General features: G+C 37.2%; 1 protein-coding gene across 1 annotated transcript in view; it reads left to right on the top strand.

The window, feature by feature from the left end:
• LOC126183313 (mediator of RNA polymerase II transcription subunit 16) overlaps positions 1 to 12,253 on the top strand; it is a 295,961-nt gene extending 283,708 nt beyond the window's left edge. The window contains exon 16 of the mRNA XM_049925164.1: positions 8,916 to 12,253. Coding sequence (XP_049781121.1) covers positions 8,916 to 9,042 — 127 coding nt within the window. The 3' untranslated portion in view covers positions 9,043 to 12,253. The remainder of the gene's footprint in view (positions 1 to 8,915) is intronic.
• The last annotated feature ends 1,102 nt before the right edge of the window (positions 12,254 to 13,355 follow it).

Genomic DNA, 13,355 nt, shown 5'->3' on the forward strand with positions numbered 1-13,355 from the left:
GTCCTAGAGAACAAAAATAAGAAAATTGAGCTTCTTTTCCTCATTAACTTCAATGTGTGACTTTCTACCATCCCCAGACCTCATCTAGTGCCAACTATTGCCCGGCACTCTTTTCCCCGATTGTAGCAGTTTTTCCCTGATTGTAGCACTTCCAAAAAATTGTTCCAATGTGGCCTTTAGTTTTGTCATATTATGTAATTTTTGTTCTGAACCATTGAAGTAAGAAACTTGAGTACTGTTATGATTTCTGAAGCAGTGGTACATTTCAGAATCTGCATCTAGATGAAACATATGTATTAGAGAAAGAAGGCAGTTTCTGTCAGAATGTGCTGTGTTGATTGCAGTGGATGAGCTGGTGCATTATCATGGTCAGCTGCTAGCTTTCTGAAAACTACACACATCAAGAAAACTTTTCATTGCTCCCTTTTTTTTAAAAATTCATGGTACAGAAAACAAAAACTGACCTGAGGCATGTGTATATATTCATTTGCAATGTGCCCAGATCATCAGATCAAGAAAACAAACTTTTGTGTAATGAGAAAATCATCTGTTTCCCATGGTGGGTATTTTACAGCATCCCTGGGCAATGTCAATATGTGGTGGAATGTCCACTTGCTCAAATGCAGGGTTGAATATGTCATGTCATACCACTGATGAGATAATCAATTCAGCCCTGGTCCAAATCATCCCACTCTTAGTGATTTTGTGTAAGTCATGCAGAGTTCATGGCCATTGTACATGCCCAAAAACTGCTTGTTTCAGTTGATCCTGCACATATTCGATTGGGTTCATGTTGGGGAAACAGGCAGTCCACTCCGTTCTGATGATGCTAACATGGTGAAGGAACAAGTTCATGAGAACAGCATAATGCGCACACAAATAATCGTCAATCAAGATGGAATTGTCACCAAAATGTCAGTGCTATGGTTCAACTGTTGGTTCCAGAATCACATTCCTGTTCTGTAGAGCAGTGAGAGTTCCCTGAGCAACCATGAGAGATGTATGGTGGCCCCATGTAATGCCTTCACACATCATCACTCCACCACTATGTTCTTGCATATGTGGTACACAGGCTTGGAGACATTCGATATTACCAGATTGTCTCGAAACATGTTTTCTGCAGTTATCAGGGTACAAACACACCCAGGTTTTGTCTGTAAACACCACCTGATGACAATCCTGGGGTGTCCATTCTTCATGATTCCTTCTCCATCTGTAACATAGTCCATGGTGTTGTGGTGTACAATGTTGTGCTTGCTGTGGTCGATGGGAATGAAGAGTTGCATCATGTAATTGTCTCCTAACAGTTTGATGTTATACATAATGTCCTGTAGCCTCTTTGAACAGTGAATTCAGTTCTGGAACACTGGACCAATGGTTTCTTTGATTTTACTCCGAAGTCATAGACATTGATCACCCTATGCACCTGCTGAAAATGGACAGCTTGTGTGTTGTAAGTCCTCAACACTACCTGTCATTTGAAACTGATTCCATGTCTGTATTACATCACTTTGACCCCAGTGCACACATCGAGCAATGTGCTTAGGTGACAGCCCTTGTGTGCATAACATGATGATGCAGACCTTGGGATTGTCCTTCATTGCATGATGAATACTTTCTCTATTGTTCCAAAAATGCATCTATTGCATTCCTATATGTACTTTATGGTTAACTGAAATGCTGTGATCCATTTGAGTGCAGCATTCAACCTGTAGGTAGTACTCACAGTAACTTTGTGTATGTTTACAAACAATGTCAGGGGTATTCTTCTGATCAGTACAGGAACAGTCACAACAGCAACACAGCTCCACAACATATCAGGGTGATGGAAAACTTTTGATTATGTGTCTTGTGTGCAGTTTTTTGCACTGAATCGCATTCCAGAGGAGACAGATGGGTTCTTTGTCTTTTCTCAAGTACCTCTTTGTGGTTCAATCCTTGTTTCTTTTAGTATAAAGCCGGCCACTGTGGCTGAACAGGTCTAGGTGCTTCAGTCCAGAACTGTGCTGCTGCTATGGTCACAGGTTTGAATCCTGCCTCAGGCATGGCTGTGTGTGATGTCCTTAGGTTATTTAGGTTTAAGTAGTTCTAAGTCTAGGGGACTGATGACCTCAGATGTTAAGTCCCATAGTGCTTAGAGCCATTTGAACTATTTTTTTTTTTTTTAATATAAAAGGAAGAGGGGAAAATATATTTTGAAATTGTTTAGCAATCATCCTTGTTTTGCCACCACCTGTGTTGAGTCCATGTTTGTGGCACTGTTACATCAGTGAAGTTAGTAAATTCTTCAGAAACCAGGGTTAATGTTGATGCCACTCAGCATACACTGAAATCCACTACTGAAACTGCACCAAAAGATACTGGGCAGAAAAGTGTGAGCCTTGCCAGATTCATGACAGTCAGACTTAGGACCTGAGGACAATGATGGAGGCAATCATGGAAAACTTGGGGTTTTATTTGAATTTTACGCAGTGGATTAATGTTAACCCTTTATCTGAGGATTCCACTGCAAACTGACTTTGCAGTCACACCAACAGAATGTTTGCTGATGTAAAATCTTTCAATAAATTCTTGAAAAATAAGTGAGCTTACATCATGAATCTTTAAAGTTTTGTTATTTCTGAATTTCAGTGTGTTACTGGCATCCTAAAATGCTTTTTAGTATGTGGGAATGTACAGCTAGTAGCAGCTCACAAGTATACATTCTGGGTGTTCACAAATTTTTAGATTCAGCAAATTTGACAGTGTGAAATTAATAGCAGCTGCTGTATAACAGTTACGCTTATGAACAAATTTATACAACTGCCAATAATAATAATAATAGTCATAATAATAATAATATATATATATATAAATAAAAATAAAAATAATAAAAATAAAAATATTATAAAAAATCGACATAAAAAACCTACATTATGGACAGGTAGACAATTTAAGAAAATTCTTTATAGAACAAGCAGAAACTAGCAAAATACACAAAGCAATGACTCATATAAATACATCGGCTACACCACTGCAATTTCATAACCACTTCTACAACCCTTTAGATCACATAACATCAACAGATACGAAGAAAGTAAATTGGAAAAAGAAAACACTACATGGCAAGCACCCGTATCATCTAACACAGCCACGCATCGATCAAGATGCATCCAACACATGGGTAAGAAAAGGCAATACATACAGTGAGACGAAGGATTCATGATTGCCATACAGGATCAAACAATAAACACCAGATATTACAGCAAGCATATTATTAAAGATCCCAATACCACAACATAAATGCAGACTTTGCAAACAACAAATAGAAACAGTAGACCACATCACAAGCGGATGTGCAATACTAGCAAATACAGAATACCCCAGAAGACATGACAATGTAGCAAAAATAATACATCAACAACTTGCCATACAACATAAACTAATAAAACAACATGTTCCCACATGCAAGTATGCACCACAAAATGTACTGGAGAATGATGAATACAAATTATACTGAAACAGAACCATTATAACAGATAAAACACCACCACATAACAAACCTGACATCATACTCACCAATAAAAAGAAGAAATTAACACAATTAATCGAAATATCCATACCCAATACAACAAATATACAGAAGAAAACAGGAGAAAAAATTGAAAAATACATCCAACTGGCTGAGGAAGTCAAGGACATGTGGCATCAGGATAAAGTTGACATTATACCAATTATACTATCAACTACAGGAGTCATACCACACAATATCCGCCAGTACATCAACGCAATACAGCTACATCCAAACGTAGCTATACAACTACAGAAATCTGTAATTATTGATACATGTTCAATTACCAGAAAGTTCCTAAATGAAATGTAACACATACCGTACAGTTAAAAGGAAGTCACGCTTGATCAAGGTCCGCGTCACTTTCCATTTTTAACCAGACATAACGTCTGAGAAAAGAAAGAAATAATAATAATAATAATAATAATAAGCTTTACTTGTCTCACAAAAGAAAATTGTTTTGTGGGATTTTGTGATTTTGTACATAATTAAGTACAGTTTAGGACAAGAATGAAATAATCTGTAAGCTTTCGCTATTCTCTGTTTTGCATTTTTGTCCAAGTGGGAGTTTTCACACTTTTTTATTTTTTCGGACAAATATACAAGATCCCTAATACCTGTATTAGTCGATGATTTAACTTCCAGGCTGCAAATGAGACATTCTTAAGTTGCACCCACACAACAACTTATGCTTATTGTACACTTCTTTGGTAATTGTTAGCTTGCGGTCATGCTTATTTGATTATGTCACTTTTTCAATCAATGGATCTGGTCTGGAAGGCTTTAGTTCCTTTGCGACTAACTTTTCCTGGTAATTTACTTTTTTGTTAGCACTTAAAATAGATTCAACAGAGTTCATGGTGACATTGCACACGAAAGCCGATTTGCACACAGTAAACTACCAATTCCAAACACAAACTGCCATTTGTAGAAACGATTAAATTCAAGTAGTTTTGCCTACCAATATGGTCACTTGACTAGAATACAAATGAGGTGCTGAGAACCAAAAAGGCCTAAAATAAACCATCGTTGATCCCACATTGACGTGAATATCGGAGAAACCAGAGAGACAGTTTTTTGTGAATGTCCATACATTGTATAGGCAATGTGGCCCACAGCACAGATAAACCTGACTCACCATAACATTAACAGATGTCAGAGGCATGAATAAATACTACACTCTCACAGTCGACGATGATGTGCTTTAGGGCCTTATGGTTCTCAGGGCTTCAAATGGATTACCACGCAATAAAATCCAAAACTTAACACAGTATAGCTCATTCAGAAACCAACAGAATACATTATTGCAGTGCCTGTGTTATTCTGAATTATGATGCATAGTTCCTTCGGACATGCATGCAGTTTGGAATAACTCAGGCACTGCAATATTGCATCTGTCTGCTGACAACAGGCAAGCAAATTTCAAGTATATTGTCTCCCCTGTGCAGAAATATACATAATGGATGTACGTGTACATGTTGTAGATGCATGATCAATGACGTATGGGTATAACTGTGACTTGTGCTCGGATAGCCAAATGGTAAGACGACCACTCATGATTAGCAGGAAATCCAGGTTCGAGTCCCAGACCTGTACAAATTTTCATTGTTGTCATTCCATTAGACAGTTGATATTTATCCATATTCGAAACTGTGAATACTTTTAATGTAACCCACAAAATGTAACCCATATTAGAAACTGCGAATAAATTTAATGTAACCCACAAAATAGGTATTGCTATCAGTATAAGTATAATTTATGCTGGTGAGTGACTTGGCATACCTGAGGAATGTGCTACCCCCTAGTGGGATTTATGCTAAGCGAACAAGGATAAAAGTCTGCTTCATTGTGCTACCACCTGGTGGCGTTCACGTAAACGTGTAGTTGAGTGGTAGGGGCTAGCTGTGTATGCCATGAACTGTCCACATTGTTAATCAAATCAGTATGTATTTCACCCAGAAGCCAGTTACATCGCGCGAGTTGCGCATTTGCAAAAGCTCCTTAAAATGTGCACAATTGAAGATGTGCTCGCATCCCTGATGCTAGAGTAGCAATGTAGTACAGCGCAATAGATTTAGTGCCACATGTTTCAGATTATCACATCTGTGTTACATGTAACAGCATTAAAAAAAATAACCAATAAATCCGCTAAGTGTCAAAAGTTAGGGTGTTCTTGTGCTCTTACACATCAGGTTCCACTGTTTACAGTCATATACATAGGTCTCCTGAATGCTGATAATTGTTTTAGTGTATCTCACCAAGCCTCTTGCGACACTTCATGAGGCAGAATTTGTGTTAATTACATACATTCAGGAACCAACATGTCTGGTACTACTGATAAACATGTATAAAAGTACACACATTATCATAGCTTTTCCAACTATTGTTCCTGCTTTGGGGAGGAGAGGGACATGTTGAGGAAGGTTGAAAAGGGAGGGCAGGTCATTCAGGCCCCAGGATGAATGGGACTCTCACGTTGTGAGGGAGGGGGGAAAAAACTTAAGTAATCGTGCAAATTGTCAGCATGGTTTGCTGAGAATATGTACTACAATTGTAAAACAGTCTTGTACCATGTTATAGTGAGAAGGAAAATGCAAATGACTAACTAATAGAGAGGAAGAAAATGAAGGTAGAGGATACGGACAAATTGAGAAGTAAAGATGGATTTGAGGAAGAGATATTAATAATGCAGTTAAGAACTGGGAAAAAAATGACAAAGAGGAGAGGGATGATAATGAAGATGAAAAGTGAAAGCAGTAAAGAAGACAAAACTCTCTCTCTCTGATCAAAAGAATGTGGACACCCCGTATAATGCAGAATTGACCACTAGATGTCATGAGGGGAGGACTCAGCAGTATAAAAGAAGGCAGCAAGTATTATGTTGTCAGTAGAAAAGCAGTAATAGCAGAATGGATCAGTCAGGAGACCTCACTGATTTCAAACAAGTACTTCAGGGACATTTCAACCCTTCTAAAGCTGCCCAAGTCAGTTGTTGGTGATGTGACATGGTAGTGAAGTGAATTGCAAAGGAACAACCACTGACAAATCAAGACAACAAAGACCTTATTTACTGATGGGCAGCGATCATTGAATATTGCAAAGATTGGTTGTAAAAAATCACATAATGTTAGCAGAATGCATCAGTTCAGAAGTGCTTTCAGTGATCCAGTTAGTACAGAGACTCTGTGTAGGGAGTGAAAAAGAATGGGGTACAGTGGTTGAGCAACTCTTCATAAGCCACGCATTTCTGTAGTCAGTGTCAAGCATCACTTGAGGTGGTGTAAAGAGCAATGCCCCTGGTCAGTGGATGACTGGAAATGAGTGATTTGGAGTGATGGACCACCCTGTGGCAGTCAAATGGAATTGTTTATGCTCGGTAAATGCACGAAGAATCTTATATGCCATCATGTTTAGTCCCCGCATGGAATTATGGTGAAGCTGATGTTGTGGTATGAGGTTAATGTGTGGTCCCCTTATTGCACTTAGGAAAACCTTAAATGCAGAAGGATGTGGACACATTATACAGCATTGCGTACTGTGTACATTAGAGGAACAGTTTGGAGACAATGGTCATATCAGCATGACAGTGCATCCTGTCATAAAGCAGCATGTGCGAGGCAGTGTTTTGGGGACAATAACGCTCTTGAAATCAATTGGCTTGCCCAGTGGAACATCCTTGCGATGAATTAGAATGTCAGCATTGCTCCAGACTCCAGCGTCCAATGTCACTACCTTCTCTGGTTTCAGCTCTTGAGTAGGAATGGAGTGCCATTCCTCCATCAACATGTGGTCACAGCATTGAAAGTGTCACCAGTACAGTTCAAGGTGTCACAAAACTGATGGATGGACACATTCCATTTTAACGTCAACTGGATTTCACAGTAGTGGTGGTGTAGGCACTCAGGTCCGTCGAGTCATGCAGTAAAGCGTGTTCTGCGACTGGAATCTCAGTGTCCCCAAGGTTGACAGTTTGTCTATACCCATACTTGCACTTAGCCAGTTTAGTGAGGGTCATTCCCACTCTTCACTGGACAAAAGTTACTTGATAAACAACATATTTGATTTTGTAAATTGTTCTGCCTTGGACATTGTAGGATTTACTGGTGGTTGGGTTTGAGTAGGTGGTAGTGGGTGGGTTTGTGAAGTAAGTTTTACTGTGGGAATGATTGAGGCTTTGGCACATTCAGATAGGTGTAATGGTTTGGGAATGCCATATGGTTTGACTAGGATCTTACTGAGATTAGGAGGGTGATAGAAGACATATTGTGTGGTGTGGGGAAGATATCAGGGAGAGTGGATCTCGTTTCAGGGCTTGACTTGAGTAAGTTATAACTCTGACTGAGTTATGTGTTGCTGGGTGATATCTGGTGACAAATGGGGAGGGTGCATCTGGGTTTTTTGGAAGAGGGTGAAAGGAGGCTACTGCCAAGGAAATTTACTTGTGAATAAGTTCTGTGGGGTAGTTGTGGGAGAGGAAAGCCCAGGAGAGGCTGTCAGTGTAGATGTTGAGGGATTCAGAGGTGGAGCAGATATGTTTGTTGTAGATGCCTAGAATCAAAGGAAGGGACTGTTTGATACGGAAGGGATGTCAGCTGTCAAAGTGTAAGTATTCTTGTTTATTGGTTGGTTTTATGTGGAGTGATATTTGGGTGTGGTTTTCATAGAGGCAGGGGTCAACGTCAGTGAATGTCACTTTGGATTTGGGAAAAGACCAAGTAAATTTGAGTTGGAGAAAGAGTTAAGCTGTTGCAGGATGTGGAAGAGTTGTTCTTCACAAACAGCTTATGTTTGGACTCACGAAATACTGAGTATGTGTGGAATTACTTTTTTTGTTTATTTTAGCCCACATTTAGGTTCATGTTAAGTGAATTACATAGGTTTCAGGCTATTCTTTATTTATACTGAAACTGTTGCAGATGCAGATTAGCATGTATACATAATAATCAATAGTTGTATTTATGTTATCATTATACCAGATCAGAAATTGCACTGGAGACACAGCTTTTCCATGCTTTCTGTAAATAAAGTTAGATGCTGCTTCCAACAACATGACAGTAGATTTTAACGCCTAAAATTTTGAAATTGAGTAAGTGATTGGTCTAAAAAATCTTTGCTGTTGAATGAACATGAATGAACTGTGATGAAACAAGATACAGTATTTAATGTGAAAAGTAACTGAGGATAAATAATAGAGAAAAAACTGTTTAATCTTAAGCATGGTAACATCAGTACAAATCCTGACATAAATTAATTTTAGTAATACTCAGTGGTTGGTGGAAGCATGCACAAAAATAAATCTTGTTTAGATTTCTCCCTTTTGTTGTTGATATTGTTGTAATTATGCACTCTTTATGTTTGTTTCTAGGTGTGCTGGAGTTGCATTCCAGCAGTTTCTAACCAGGACTGCTGCAATAAGAGCATGGGACATGAGATGGGCTCGGGAATGCCTTTGTGGAGGCCATTGGAGATTACACTACTTTTCGTCCATTTGACAACTACATTCTATCCTAGTCCTTCTGTTTTCAGATCTAGCAGACATTTTACCTTAAAACAGTTTTGCAGATGACTAGGAAAAAATTACTGTGTTATTTTAACAAACAGAATATGTGCATTTGATTGCACACACGGACACACACCAAAACAACACTGAGTGTTGTAATCTATAAAAAACTTGATGATGCTGGTACTTACCACAGCACTAAGTGCTTTTTATTAAAACTGATGTTTCTACAGTTTTACAGTAGAAACATTTTCAAGCGTAATATTTCTATTAGTGTACATAAATGCTTTTTATTATGTAGTTGCATTTGTTTTTAACATTTCAGTTATGGGAATGGAGTAGCTGCGTAGCACAGCATTATGGGTACAGCCATGGTATCTATTCCATACACATACTGAAATCATTTTATGTCTTACACCACAATAAGCAAACATTCCTGGGATTTTGTAATTGTTCTAGGAAACAATTGCTATTGTGTATTAGTGAACAATATCTGTTATGTACATATTACATACATTGTTTATAGGATTTGATTGTGATTTGTTCACACTTTTATACTATATAGATTATTGCTGCCTTCATTTGTGTAGGTGGTCCAGTAGAACACCATTAATTTAAAACTTAACCTGTGCTCAGGGAATAAACTGCCATTGCTTGTAAATATATATTTTAGATAGGTCTGTTGTTTATAAATAATTTTTCATCTCAATTTTTCTTATTAACTCATTCTTAAATAACCTGGCAATCTTAGCAGTCCATTTTTCATTGGGTGCGCCTTGAAAGGCAAATGAACTAGCAGATGTTTGTCTGCTTGTGTGATTCTAAATATGTTAGACTGAACACCTACTGCCAGAAGTGACCTTACAATGGTTTCTCTTTTGCTGAAACTGTTAAATGACTTAAATGATTCACCAATTTTATTGTAATTCATAATGAAAGTGTCATTGTTCTTGAGTGTTAGTGAGTGCTGCGGCAATACCCATTACTTTTTAAACCAAGGCACTTAATAGAAGTGTCTAATTATTGTCCTCTTTCAGCTTGTTAGCCTAACTCAGAAGTGTTTTAGTTTATTTCATGTAATATGTAACCTTGTGTGAAGTCTGAAATAACTTTTCTTTGGCATATCTCAGATATGCAGAACAATTGTAGTTGAGAGAGAATAAGGTATATGATCTCACAATAAATTTAAACCAGATACCTTATTCATTGTTCATAGGAAACTTTATGGCAAGACCACTTCAATCATTAAATGATAGTAAAAATATACAGTGGGATATTTCCATTACTTCATATACCACTCTGTTTTCTTGGTGATTTCCTTGTGCTTTGAAAGCATAAAAGTTTGTACTTAATATTTAGTAAATTGATTCCATCATCCAAGTTTTATTTTTGCATAACCTGGATTTTAATTTTTTATGTTAACTTTTTAATTTGAGTGAGTAGGTCATGTACTTCAATTTACATAAATTACTTCTGCAGCTCTCTGTATTCACCCCTGAAAAGAAGGCTTACACTGTATGTACGCATTGAGTAATACTAGCAGAGTGTGAGCTGCTGTTTGAGGTTTTTGTGATGTAATAACTGCTCGAATGGTTCGTAGGCATCAAGTCTGATTGTGTTGTGAAAACTGCGCAGTATTTCCATGAGTCAGCTACGTATTAGCTTAAGGTGCTTACTGACATATTGCTGTTTTGGCTAGCCAACGTATGTGGTAGCTAACTAGAAAAGCACAGGCACCAAGAGATGGGGCTGTAACAATATCATAGATGAATTTTAGGGATATTGATGCCCAGAGCCATGTGCATGGTCTCCACATGGGCAGCACAAGAAAAGCACAGCTGCAAGGCACTGATCTAGTGTACACATGGGGACAATATGTCAGGGCGCAACTTAAATCTCCTGCTTTCCGTTCTCCATCTGTGCTGATTCATTGGATTGGTTTGTCTGCAGCTGATGATACCTTAGTACTGCCAATGCTGACTCCATGCTTTGCTAAGTTGAAATCCCATATCTCTGCTGATCAGATCATTACTTATGTTTATGTATTTTGACTGCTTCTTTCCCAACACTATCCGATGTAATGCCCATGAACAATGCAAACAAAGTGTGAGCTGTTTATAACATGATTACCAAGCTGTGTATTTCAAAATCTACATTTGATTTGTTCTTGGTTTGTGTCCAATTACCATGTCATTTTACATTTCAGTTTAATATTTGGGATTTATTTTCACTATCAAATACCATTTTGGATATATATGTACTTAATTAATAAGAGATAGCAAAAAAGTTAGCTCTAAATTTTGTGTGCCTAAACATGAAATTAGTCAGTCTCATTGTGTTGGACATCTTTAAACAAAGCAGATTAAAACAAAATGTGATGGTAAATACTGTAGCCCATGCAACATTTTGTAAATTTGTGGTATATTTTATTTTTGAGAGGCTCCTAACTACAGCCCATGATGCATTACTGGGCTGTGAGCACTTTCAGAAAAGTAAATAACCACATATCTGTAAAAGTGAGATTCCAAGTAAGGAAAAAAATTACTTACTGATCTCAGAATAATTTAACTGCCAAATTAAACACAACAGAAAGTATCGTCATTCTTATGTTATTTTGCTGTAATTCAGCTGAAACAGTTGTAGAAAAGTTTGTATATATGGAGTAAACATTAAAATACCCCTATATAACAATGAAAAGAAGTGCCAACTGTCAATATTTTATAAAATTACTTTTTTTATTCAAGCAGCGACCAGTTTGTCACCTGTGACACTCTCCAAATAGCTGCATCCATGTGTTATACAATATGTGGCACAATGTTGGTGTTACAAACATATCACCAATGATCTATGAGAAATAATTTATTTGTCTTTGTTAGAGTCACATTCAGTGGATAAGAATGGGGAAAACAAGATTATATTTACATGAACAACACTTGCTAGATCATAATGTATTCCACAGTTACTGCTTCCACACACACAGCTTCTGTGACTCACAAAAGAAAAACCGTATTTCATTTGAAGGAAATATGCCTTATTAGGTTGATAACCTCTTTTGGAAATCTGCTGTTACTCTAAGGTTTAACATAAACAGTAAGATTTTAAAGATTTCTCAATATTTAGTTTAATAATCCAATTCTGAATCAATGATATGTAAACTCCAGTGTGACTCATGTCCCAACTTTTACATTGGTACTGAGCCAGGTGGCACAGTGGTAAGACATGGGACTCTCATTCAGGAGGTTGACAGCTCAAAACCTATCTGACCATTTAGCTGTAGGTTTCTATAGTTTCTCTAAACCACTTAAGGCAAATGATGGGATGGTTCCACTGAAAAGGACACACGTGTTTTTCTACACATCCAGTCTTGTGCTCTGTCTTTAATGACCTTGTCATTTATGTGATATTAAACCCTAACATCCTCCTCCTTTATGCATTGACATGTCATATGGATCTTTTACACTAAGGTTCCAAGGCATATGGATTCGATCTTTTACACCCAGGTTCCAAGCCATAGATTCATTTAGGATAGGAAACTATAGTAACTCCACTCTGGGACATATTTTACAGAGCGGGATCATTCTTCTGGTAGCATAGAAAACCCTTTATATGTAAATAAATGAACTTGGTAGGAGAAGTAGCATTTTAAATGAAAAATTGGATAACACCACAGCATCTTGTGATATTCCAGGCAGATGTATTATAACTAATAGATTGTAAATGTAATTCTTATTTATGCATGTATAATATTATTTACAATATATACTCTGAGGAGGATTTAGTAATATGCCAAGTGCCTTGCATATTTTCAATCCCATTTGCTTTACAATAAATAAATGAATAATGCAAATACAAGTTTGACAAATATGCACTCATTGCTATTGTAAGTTGTTAAATGTATAATAATGCTGTAAATAGCATTCCATTATAAAGTTGCACAAGTTTCATTTATATTTACACTGAAACAATATCTGTACTTGAGAGATGATGATAACAACTTTTCATCTTAGCTCAATAGAAGAACTTACCTCTTGTAAAGTATGTACCTTACTTTGGAAATAATTTGAATAAAGATTTATACAGTGTTCTTGTGTGAGAGAGAAGTAATAACTGTGCTCCTTTGTTTGCTCAGCATGTTTGTTTATGAAAAAAGTGCAACAGAAGAACTACATGTAGCTGACATTTCCATACATTTTTATTGAATGCCAAGTGGTTAACTCACACATCACGCTTGTAGTGTGCAGTTGGTTTTCTTATAAATTTTCATCCATGCTTATTCATCTAATGTGGTTCAAACAGAAACAAATA

This window comes from Schistocerca cancellata, chromosome 4 (assembly GCF_023864275.1).
Source record: "Schistocerca cancellata isolate TAMUIC-IGC-003103 chromosome 4, iqSchCanc2.1, whole genome shotgun sequence".
NCBI classification, from domain to species: domain Eukaryota; kingdom Metazoa; phylum Arthropoda; class Insecta; order Orthoptera; family Acrididae; genus Schistocerca; species Schistocerca cancellata.